Source organism: Chelon labrosus (assembly GCF_963514085.1).
Source record: "Chelon labrosus genome assembly, chromosome: 17".
Taxonomy (NCBI): Eukaryota; Metazoa; Chordata; class Actinopteri; order Mugiliformes; family Mugilidae; genus Chelon; species Chelon labrosus.
Window position 1 is genome coordinate 22,465,533 of NC_140350.1, and position 12,236 is coordinate 22,477,768.

A 12,236-nucleotide genomic window follows, 5' to 3' on the forward strand; every position below is an offset into this window, starting at 1 on the left:
GTCATGGGCATGCTCTGACTGGGAGTGTGATCACAGCCATCGTCACAACTCTGGTAAAGCAGTGATCTTGAATCTTTAGGATGCTGCCATTGATAATCAACACTAAAAGGTTCTGCAGCATAACAAAATAGTATCCATGACCAATTCCCCGGAGCCTAAAGCGACATTGTCAAATTCCCTGACTGGGCCAGGCATTAGTCCCAGCCCAAAGGTATTTCGTTTAGTGTAACTGTAGACAACAATGCATCGTAATATTTGACATTTCTGCTTAAAAAATTACTCATCTGAATGGTCCTTCTTGTAAATATAATCTCATGAGTCCAGATAGTGCACTTCAAAGCCCCTTGAGGACAAGATGAGCAATGGAGGATGGATGAAGCTGCAGGACGTTTAAGCGTCTAAGAGACGCTGAGTGTGATTCATACTGTAATAAAGCTGCAAAGCTTGTTGACTGACTTCTTTCATGTGATAGCTTTGGTTTCTTACATAAATCCGGGATCAAGAATAAATGAGAGGCTGCGTGATATTTTAGCATTTTCCTTTTAACTGCTGCTTGAAACTACTTATGATTATTGTTTAACAAATATTATGTTATACTTGCAGTTAGTGTGATATTAGGAATACGGGATCAGAGGAAAGCCACATTGATGTGAATCTTCTAAGCAACCAAATACCAGATTATAAAATGTAACTGCAACTGAATACTCAAGATTTACCAGATTTTGGTTAAGACTGACTGACTGGAAGTTTGTGCATTACTCCAATATGAATTTAAAGTCCTAAAAAGCTAAATAAAATCAATTGATTTCAAATGAAATGAAAAATATTATCAATAATTCTGTCCTTTCTTTCATTGCCTCCACAAAAAAGGTGCCAACGTTGGTCGGCATACCAATATTGTTTTGGCGTCTACTCCTGCGGCGACTAGCTACTTGAAATTTATGAGACACACTCCTCAGATCAATACCACAACACGTCTGAACAAATGCTCTGGAATTAAAGGAAGGTCGTAGCAGGCGGTATGAGGAAGCGAGAGGTGGGGTGAAACAGAAGAAGAAAGAAAACGACGAGGACACTTAAGAGGAGTGCTCGTGTCCGTTTCCCTCACCAGGTTGGCCATGATGTAATGGTAGCCCTTGACGTGCTTCCCGACGCTGACAATCTGCGAGGGGTCGGAGCACATCTCAGCGTTAATCTGACTGGATTACAGCACAGCATTCGTTAATCACATTAAACGGTGCGTGTGACAGGTGAGCGTATGCGTGTTGACGCGGCCGGGGTCCGTCCGGTTTAAAGCGTGGCAGATCGGGCGCCTGAACAAATGAACGGGCCCTTCACGTCAATGTCTCGCTGAGGGAGTAAACACTTCACGCTTTCAGGGACATGACAGCGTCTTACACAACACACACGCATAATATATAATTACGGCCACAGAGCTGAATGATAAAAAATCATTTTGAAAGCTGACATCTGCTGGGAAATCCCACTGGACATGCAGGTAATGAGGGCGTGAATTAAGAGTGGCCGCCTGTCAAGGGCCAAGCATCAGTCTAACCAAGATTAAACACAAAAATACACTAATGATATCAATCTGAGTAACCGCAGGAGACAAGAGAGCGTGTAACTTCACCTCAAACGTCGACCCACTAGCACAAAGTGAATTCTCCATGCATCATACATCAAGACTCAACCACATCTCCCCACTTTCTGCAGCGTAATAAACTGATAGCGTACATAGACGTGACAGTTTTTGGGTTGTTCCTGTTGCACGGAGCTGAGTCACTGCCAGAGGAAGAGCGGCGAGTTGGGAAATAATGACACGGAGGAGGAAGAGTATTTCTCTGTTCTCTCGCGCGCTGCCTCGCTGATGGGTTTTAAAACCTCTTTTGCCACTGAAGCCATCGTTAATGACCGCCGTGAGTGCGCGCGGTGACTCACCCGGGTTACATGTTCCCATCAGTTTCACCATTTATCACACAAAGAAAAGAAGCTTCTGCATCGCAGCGAGCCGAAGCGCCGAATGCTGGGAAAGGAGTCTAGCTCAGTTCCCATATGCTCAGATGTTTTATTTAGTATTTGTAATTTTCTTTTTTTCCCCCATTACAGGTGGAAGCTTAAATGAAAAACCCGAACATTTACAGAGTCAGTGCTCGGCTGGAGGATTTATTTATGCCCTGTTCTCTTTTACCTCCATTACAGATCAATGAAATAGAATGACTTAAAAATGGCTCTTTCTTAATGCTTAAAAGAAGATATCCTAGAGTAATACAGCGCATAAGAATACATTTAGAGTGCTCTTTAAAAGGCAGAACAAGACATGCATATTTAACCTTGTCCTGCAGCAGCCTCACTGTGACCACGCTCAGCTCAGACTTGTAGGAAATGTTTCAGATCTGTGTTAGTCATATTTCAACTGTGTGGTTTATTCTGACACTTGATTCTTCTAGTTTGAAGTTCTATGCGCAGCTGCAGAATCTGCAGGAAGGAGACGAGATTTTCGCCGTGGGAACGCTCTTGTTTCTGTTCGAGGTCCGAGGTGTATTGACCATCTGAGTGGGCTTCGGTTGCGTGCAGGTCAACGGTCCGTGTGGAGAGCAGAAGATAGTGATCGCATCGCATTTGTCACGACTGAAGAAGTTCTTTTTCCCCGCTGCCATCGGAGACACCTAAACAGCTGACAGGAGCCTAGAAATCATGGACTACTTCATTAACATTCTCATTTGCAGAATGGATATTTCATGTATTCATTTGGGGAGCTGTCAGTGGGCAAGATAACCGGACAGGTCGCCTGGACAGGTCGCCAGTCTGACACAGTCACACTCACACCTACGGCCAATTTAGAATCACCAATGAACCTAATGAGCATGGAGGAAGCTGGAGTACCTGCAAACTCCACATAGAAAGGCCCCAGTCGGCCTGGATTAGAACCCAGAACCTTCTTGCTGTGAGGCATCAGTGCTAACTGCCCACATGGATACTTGCACCAGTTATTTTATTAGGCATTTGGGTGGATGGCAAAATAAGATTTGCATTGTACATGAAAACATGTTTTTTATACCGTGCATGTGACATTAAACTCTTTGAATCTTGAATCTTAAACAATGCTGTTATAGTGACCGGAGGTATGTATGGGCCTGGAGATCTGCTGGCTATGCTGGAAGCCCTGAAAGATTTTCTATTGCCCCCCCACAGATGTAGTCATCCCAAGAAAGCTGATGGGTTCCCAGACTTTAATCTAACAGTCTTCCTTCCCTTCATTTTGCATCTTTTAGGGAGCCTTTATACACCAATCCAACGGTCAGCTGTTTGCCGGCGTTGAGCAGTCGATAAGCATCTGTGACCCTAGTTTTGGCGGAGTCTCCTGTGCGGTTGCCACTTGTCGGACCTTTGACAGCAACTTTTCTGCAGCAACAAAGTCAAGAGGGCACTGCTCTGCTCAGTTTTCATCTTCACTGGAACATCAACGACATTATCATCTAGAACAGTAAGAAGGTTCTGGCTCCAGCTTCCTCCCACCGTCCAAAGACATGCTGGTTAGGTTCATTGGTGATTCTAAATTGGCCGTAGGTGTGAGTGTGAACGGTTGTCTGTCTCTCCGTGTTAGCCCTGTGATAGATTGGAGACCTGTCCAGGGTGTACCCCGCCTCTCGTCCCAATGACAGCTGGGATAGACTCCTTTTGGTCTGGACACCGGCAATGTCACTGTCTGCCTTTTTTGCCGATAGTTCTTTGCCGTGGGTTTGGTGTGTCCATATCCTAGCACAGCTTGTACGCTCCCAACTGTAATAAAAGCCGGTTTGCAGAAGAACATCTGGCTTCTCAAAATCCTTCAAATTACGTATTCAAATCCCGGATCAGGCTAATTCTGTAAGATCTAAACATGAGCAGTGTGACAGGTGGAACGAACACAAGCTAAAGTAGATGTTTGTGTCTTTGGCAGTGACTTTGACCAACACCACATGAAACAGTGCACCGTCCCTAAGGCTCTCAGTATGACAGAATCCATCATGTCTGCTAGGGAGACGTTTCTGTTCATCGGCAACGAGCGAGGTTGGAGCGGGACGTCTGCTGCTCTGCTGAGACACACACACACACACACATACCTGCAAAGTAAATTGTTAGAACTATGACAGATGTCCGAGTGGAGATTTCCTGAATAATTGAACAATTACCGAGACACCGGATGCCCGAGGGAAAGGTGCAGGAAGGAAGGAATGAAGGCGAGCAGGAGCATGAGGAGGAGGAGGAGGAGGAGGAAGGAGCACATCATATTCTGAGTGTAGCTAAGCCAGCTACCACCACTGGAGATCAGAACAGACTGGTTTCAAGTTCAAAAGTTTCTAATTAGCACATGCACACTCAAAACAAACAGGTTTTCACTTCTGTGTTTTGTCGAGGTGTGCTGTAGTTTCTGGGCTCTGGTTATCGGAATTAAAATAATGTGAAATTTTAGTTTTATGGAGAATCTCGTTGTTCTGTGTCTCCTAGTTTTGTTAATTTGATTTAATATCTGCAAATGCAAGAGTGTAAAAGAGTTAAAAATTAATATTTGTGTCCCCAAAATGTCAGTAATAACCCCTCGTGCACAACTACAGCAACTACAGCGGGCCAAATCTGAAACGGGAAGTTTGTTTCTAAGCTCTTGATGTTTTAAGAGACATGACGTGAGTTTGTGCCGGTGCCCAAATGGGGTGCCCCAAGACAGGCCCAGAATGCCTCCTCCTCTTCCTCCTCCTCCTCCTCCTCCTCCTCCTCGTCTGGGCCATTATAAAAGAGACATCTCTAAAACTGCTTCAAACAAGGTCAGTTCTAAAACCATGAAAATATGATATCTGTAAAACATCCACAAAGCCTCCAGAAGCGGCTATGAAGTGCCTAACATCACATCTCATCAATGAGATGCGTCAGGCTGCAAAAAAACTAACAAAAAAAAACAAACAACAGGAGCAAAAAAGCTTCTTTATTTTGGTGCACTCCCTCAGGGAAAACTTTCATTGAGACGGATGTGCCATTTTGGACTCCACTATCCAGTAATGCATCCACGGGAAACTGTGATTGATGCTCATAACGCACAGTTTTAGTAATAAATTTACCATCTACCTTTGTTTTTTTTGTCTCCCGAACACGTCTGGCTAACCTGCGGCTTTGTTTACGATCTGTCTGCTCGCGTTTCTTGTCTCGTTAGACTTTGTTTTTTCTGATGCATGTCCCGATTTCTGCAATGAACTCGATGATAGCCGTGACTAATAACTCAGAACAGGATGCGAAGGAATGCTATAAACATAAAACAAAGGCGTTATAATTCAGAGGATATTTACAGTGACGGATCGTCTGACTCCTCGCTTTGTTGCCGTTTCAGAACTCAAGAAACGAACCAAAGCCAGGAGCTAGAAGATAAAAAGACAGTAATATCTCAGGTGGTGTTTCCTTTGCCGTACTTGGGATTTGCAGCCCCCACGTGGTTTCTAAACTGTCTTAACTACGTGGAATACATCCTTTAAGGCCGATACATTCCTCCTACATGTGAAAAGACCGCACGCATTTAAAGGACAGCATCACCTGCTCCAGCATGTTCTGCAGCCTCTCGGCCTCCAGGTCGATTACGAACTTCTTCTCCTGCCGCCGGTCCAGGTCCTCCAGCAGTCGCCGGGAGCTGGCGTCGTTGAAGTTCTCCACGCAGATGGCGCTGACCTGCCAGTTGTTCTGTCCCGCCTTCTCCATGATGGCCTGCAGGATGGCGTACCCTGATGCAACGAGACATAGACACGGGACAGGACACATCAAGGATTGAAGGGACGCGTTCAGGTAACAGCTTGGTGTTAGAGCTTTATCGTCTCATTTGTAGGATCCTAAAATGATGTTCAAGCTCGATAACGTGTGAAGTTCCGTCTTTGACACTCTTTCTAAAGTAATACTAGACGGTTCTGCATCTTGAGGAAACAGTAAGGGTTCAGAAAAAGTTTGGTGGAGGTGTCTCTGTATTTGATGCACTTTTTATTTGCTTTATAAAATGATTCAGCTGCACGAATTAAACCTTTACTGTAGCTTAGTTGACAAAACCACAACCTTTGCATAGCATTGCAACGGTGAGTTTTGATTGAGCAGGGTTGTATAAAAACCCTCCAGACACAAAATTAGGATCCACTCATATTCTTTTTTGGTTTCAGAGTCAGATGATTTTGCAAGATACCTCAAAAAAACCATCAATAATCTAATAGATATCAATATAATTTTGTGGAAAATTAAGCCATAAACCAACAGACATATCCATCTAGCTGCAGACATTTTTTGCAAAATATATCTCGGATTTGTTTTCCTTCTGCATCAGCAAGGTCTCAAAAAAACGTATTGAATTAATGTTCACACTCCATGTGGGGTCATGTTTGTTGCTTCACCTGCGTTCTAGTATGAGCTTGAGTTTAAAGGGGCGTACACTAGGGGTTGAACGACTTATCGACTGATACGTGGTGAAAGTCGACTCGTTGATGACGTCACGGTAGAAAGTAATGAAATCTAAATTCTTGACCTGAATACATATCGTAGCATCTCCCACAAAAGCAGCTACGGAGGCTTTTCTGTAAGGTAACTGAAGCTTGAACACGGGCTACTGTCGGCCGCAGACCACGTCAACAACACACTCTACAACCACAGCAACAATGTCAACTTATAATACTGTGCCCTGCAGATATGTTTAGCCTTTAGCCGTCAATAATAGCATTTAGTAGGACTTCACAGCGTGTTGTGAAACAGCATAATATCTCTGAATCCTTTTCCGTGTATAGCAGCTAAAGTTCTAATAACTTTAGACAATGAAATTCAACATCAAATAGTTGATGTGCAGCCTCCTTCTCTCTGTTACCGCAGGATGTTTGGTGAAGTCGTTAACTGACTGCTTTGATTTGATTTGGACTGTTCCTCTGCTAGCGTTAGCGGATGTCTTTTCAGATGCATTGCAGTAGAACTTTAGTTGTATTTCAGGACTGACGTACATATTCTGCATGTCACGCTTCATGAACCACTGCTAGTTTACTGCAGGGCTCCTCACCTGTCTTCTAGGAGGCAACTTCCTGCTTAAAGCGTCACGGCGCAGCAGTAAAGTCGACTAGTCGGTGCACACAGGAAGAGGCTTGCAGTGAAAGTGGCGACATAACACCATATAAAACGAGATCACCAAACGTTTACTGCAAGGTAACAACATCTACACCAAATCCACCACACTGACAGCAGACTAGGAGCGTCACTGAAGGCATTTCATTTATATTTTCTTCTCAGATAGTGAGATAGTGGTTTTGGACAGAGCAAAGTCCATAGTGGCTAATTAAAACATTTAGAGCGTCTGTTTTTATCCAAATTCAGATCAGGATTCAGGTTTCCGAAACGTTTCTTGTGATTACAGTATGAGTTTGTGCTCTCTGAATGATTAAACTGAAGCAGATATCTTCCAGGCTTTAAAACGGCACGTCGGGCCGTGTGAGGCCATAAAAAGCATATTGCTCATAATTGCCGGTTTGAATCACAAGCGGGCCTTTGTTGCCCGACATCTCTGGCAAGGCTACCTCTGTCTTTCTCCTCTAAAAGAAAATGCAAACTCTTCTAAAGCTTTTATCTGTTTCCAACCAGATCCCGGTTTTCGGTCCAGCCAGGGAAGGGTGGGGAGTGGTGGGGGGGCGCAATGTGTTGGATGTAAGACGAGACTCTGGAGGGAGGAGCGGGTATCGCTGTCAGGTTTGTGTATAAAGAAGATGAGTGTCAGAGAGGGAAGCTAGGGAGCTGTGAGGGCGGCTGTTCTCCAGCAGGAACAGATGTCTCCCTTAAACGGCCCCTCCTGGTGGCCATCACAATCTGGCAACCCATCTCCCTTTGCTCCCAATTAGTGGATTAACCTGCACTCTGGCAACCACCCCCCCCGGCTCCCTCCCCAGCTCCTCTGTCACCCTCCCCAGCACCTTGCTCCCCATTAGAGGGATGTCGGTGCCAAGGGGGACCGCTCGCTAGTTGAGGCAACACGTAAACGGAAAACACAAACATGTATCATGTCAGAATGTCCTCGGTTAGGCCTCGGGGAAGAACCGACATCGTGACATTTTTTATTTATTTTTTTTGGGGCTGCCGGGAAGTCAAACCCCAAATGGGACGACATCGTTCTCAGTGTCAATGGGAGACAAATGGGGTGGCAGGTTGAAAACGGGGAATTCAAAATGTGCTTCGCTGAGAAGAAGCTTTTATTTTTTGCTATTATCACAGATAGATGCAAGAGTATTTATGTATTAGTGTAACTTATACATAAATACTACTAGTTACGCAAAAAGGAAGTGACATATCTCACATTTGGGGTTTAAAAATCCTATTTTGATAAGTTTCTAATACTCTGGTCACAGTTTTTGTTATAATTTCTTATCCCTACATCATATAGTTCAACACATAACACAGCCACAGGTTGAAAATGTATTATCCTGCTTAAACAACTAGCTTGTACCTTAAATATACCCAAAAAATCCTGGTGGAATAACCAACTTGCCCCCCCTACCCCTCTCCAAAAAACCGATTAGTTACCTTTCACATGTTATTGCCTCTGGAATGACTGATGTTTGCTTCCAAGCGGTACAAAATCAATATTTTTAGTGTCAATATTCATGTCCAAGGACTCAATGGGACACACTCCATTTCCTTACCTTAACATTTACTTTGCAGTGTTTGCGTCCACCTGCCCAGGGATGGCAGACGAGAGGACGGACGCTTAGCTGGGAGCAATGAGATCCTCTTATTGCTCGAGATTGCTCGAGATTTTTGTCACATGCTCCCTGAGAAATAAAACATGATGGGGTGGCCGGGGTTGGGTGGGGAAGCTGCAGACGAGGCCGAAACGACTCCCTGCGGTAGCTGCAGCTACTTTGCCCGCTATCGACGCCGGTATTGACCGAAGCTGCTTGAGCTACAAATGAGCAGCTGTTTCACCTCGCTGTTGGTGTTCTGTGCTGTGAAGCCGCAGTTTGTCGTTTGTTGTTCTCAATCTCTCGTTTGGTGTAAAATAATCCGTTACCAGCGTTTTTTGGTCCTTGCATAAGTCACAGTTACATTCAAGCAGATTTCCTACTTATGTACGCTTACTTGCCAGTTCATTAGGTACGCTGGTGAAAATTAATGCATTCTAATATGACAGTCCTGCACTAAATCTTATTTTCATGATTGTAAATCAAATCAAATTAAAGCAGGATCAGAAAGATGGTGATTCTATTGGATGATCATTTTGGAGGATGTAGTTTGTGGTGCTGTTAAACTGACTACAATGTCAAAAGTAATAGGAACACAAGTACTACTACCTACGGCCTCCACAGTGAAAACACAGCTGAATCAAAGGCTCTGTTATTTGAAACAAACACTGAACACCATAAGTTTCATTAATTCATTCATCTTCTGTAACTGCTTGTTCCTGTGAAGGGTCGCGGAGTCTGCTGGAGCCTATCCCAGCTGTCATGGGGCAAGAGGCGGGGTACACCCTGGACAGGTCTCCAGTCTATCACAGGGCTAACACAGAGAGACAGACAACCATTCACACTCACACCTACGGCCAATTTAGAATCATCAATGAACCTAACCAGCATGTCTTTGGACGGTGGGAGGAAGCTGGAGAACCTGGAGAGAACCCACGCAGACACAGGGAGAACATGCAAACTACACACAGAAAGGAACCAGTCGGCCCATGGATTCAAACCCCTGACCTTCTCGCTGTGGGCCATCAGTGCTAACCACCTCGCCACTGTGCCGCCACCATAACTTCCATGAAGCTAAAATTTAGTGCAGGACTGTTATATTCGAATGCATTGGCTTTTTTTAGTGTACCTAATGATCTGGCAAGTAAGTGTTTATCCAAGAAGCGAAAACAACATCATAAACGTATTTGTACGCGCTTATGGGGCAGATTCTGCGTTCAAAATGATCGCTAGACTGTACGACAGGGCTGCAAGAAGCACGAACACTGTGCAAATAAAACAAAAATGGAACAGGGAAACTAATACTCTCATTTCAGGGCAATCATGGTAATGGAAAAGCCACAAAGATTACTTTTAACTGCATGTAAATTTATCCCGTGTTTCTAAAATCAAAAGGTATTAATGTTCCTGGCTGTTAAAGAACACTGATTGTGAAAAAGGGGATTCCACCCAGGTTAATCTGAGCAGCATCCTCTAATTGCAGTCCAGTTGCCTTCAGTTTCCATATAAAATGTTTTAAATATAAGGAATGACTTTAGCAAAGCTGCAGAGTCAGACTCTAACCTGAAAACCACAACACTGCAGCGTAAGACTAAATCAGAATCAGGAGTCAGCTTTGCACCAACTATCCCATCGCATACGAGCAACATGATATCCCATCGTGCCCCATCGTGCCACGTGCCCCGCACACAGGAAGCTGCGGCGGTGGCGGTCGAGGCAAGCAAAGCGTGCGAAAGGGGCCAGCTGATTACCAGCTGATAAATGTGTAGCCCCCGGGGGCTGTATGTGGAGCTGCAGCCAGCCGCAATCAGCATCAGCGTCAAAGACACAGCCACAGGCCAGAGCGGCCCACTGACGCTAACGCATGTTGTGCTGATTGGAGCCGAGCCGGACGCTAGATGGAAGCAGCTGCAGCACGTGGCTGCACATCTGGAAGGTTTCTTCTCCTCCCTCCTCTCCACGCCGTCCCGTCTTTACCCCGCAGTGGGATGCACGGCTTCGGCGTACGTCTGCCGAGCCTCCGTCCCGCCGCCTCCTCCCTCATTGAGCCCGTGCTTTGCTTTCACCTCGTCCTCTCCAGGGAGAGAGAGCTATTCATCATGGCTGATAACCGTCCATCTGCTGCAGAAAGAAATCTGCTCTCTTTCCTCTTTCACCTCCTTTACTTCCTCCTTGGTTCCTCTCCTCACGTTGTCTTTCCTCTCCTCTCGTCATTTGTCATGCTCTCAGATCCTCTGCTCTTGTTCTCCTGTTCCCTTGCCTTGTTTCCCTTCATCCATCTCTTTTCCTCTCTCTTCTGCGTATATTCTATTCTAATTCCTCTTTTTGATTCTTCTCCTAATCTCTTAACTTCCCTCTCTCCTTTCTGCAGTCATCCTTTCCTTTTCACTCTTCTCTCTAAAGTCATTACCTGAGTCTGTCTCTCCTCTGCTCTTCTATATTCTCTTCATGTTTCTTTGCCCATTCTCTTGTTTCCTACAATCTCCTGTTTCCTCTCTTTCTTTTATGCAATCCTCCTTTCCACTAGTTTCTTTCCTTTTCTGCTTTTCCCTTTCTTCCAGCTCATTTCCTTTCCTTTCTTCTTGTGTCCTTCATCTCCTTTCCATATTCTTTCATTCCCTTTCATTTCCTTTCCACATTCTTTCCTCTTTCATTTTTCCCTTTCCTTTCCTTTCCTTTCCACATGTTTTCTTTCCTTTCCATATGTTTCCTTTCATTTTTCCTTTCTTTCCCGTTCGTTTCCTTTCCTTTCCTTTCCTTTCCATTTCCTTTCCATTTCCTTTCCTTTCATTGTGTCTCCTTTCCTTTCTTTTCCTTTCCTTTCCTTTCCTTTCCTTTCGTCTCCTTTCCTTTCCTTTCCTTGTCTTCTTTCCTTTCGACTCCTTTCCTTTCCTTTCGTCTCCTTTCCTTTCCTATTTCCTTTCCATTTCCTTTCCATTTCCTTTCCTTTCCTTTCCTTTATCCGTTCCTGTCCTTTCCTTTCATCTAGTTTCCTTTCCTTTCCTTGTGTCTCCTTTCCTTTCCTTCCCTTTCCTTGTGTCTCCTTTCCTTTCCTTTTTCCTTTCCCTTCCTTTCATTGTGTCTCCTTTCCTTGTGTGTCCTTTCCTTTCCTTTCCTTTCTTTTCCTTTCCCCTTTCCTTTCCTTTCCTTTCCTTTCCTTTCCTTGTGTCTCCTTTCCTTGTGTGTCCTTTCCTTTCCTTTCCTTTCCTTTCTCTCTAAAGACATTACCTGAATTCCTGTACTCATTCTCCTCATTTTGCCTCTTTCCTCCCCCTCCTTTCATTTCCTGGATTCATTTTATGTCTCATTCAATTCTTGTTATGTTACCTTTTATATTTTCTGTCTCTTTCGGTGTATGTATACAATATTTATGTGAAACTCCAGGAAAGATAAAAGGAACAGCACACACACACACACCACACCACACACACACAGTGCCACAGCATCCAGGCTCTTGTATCTCTGTTGCTTTGATGCAGAGAATCAGACTGGCACTCATTGACTGAGCTCAGCCATGCGTGGGCT

The 12,236-nt window shown here is 44.5% G+C and overlaps 1 protein-coding gene across 3 annotated transcripts in view; it reads right to left on the reverse strand.

Moving 5' to 3' along the window:
- Positions 1-12,236, reverse strand: part of LOC311502426 (glutamate receptor 4) — a gene marked incomplete at its 3' end in the record, with an annotated part of 134,472 nt that overhangs the window by 53,732 nt on the left and 68,504 nt on the right. For all 3 annotated transcript variants that reach the window (XM_084564640.1, XM_084564639.1, XM_084564641.1), the window contains exons 4-5: positions 5,560-5,744; positions 1,109-1,162 (exon numbers count right to left, since the gene is read on the reverse strand). In XM_084564640.1, coding sequence (XP_084420766.1) covers positions 1,109-1,162; positions 5,560-5,744 — 239 coding nt within the window. The remainder of the gene's footprint in view (positions 1-1,108; positions 1,163-5,559; positions 5,745-12,236) is intronic.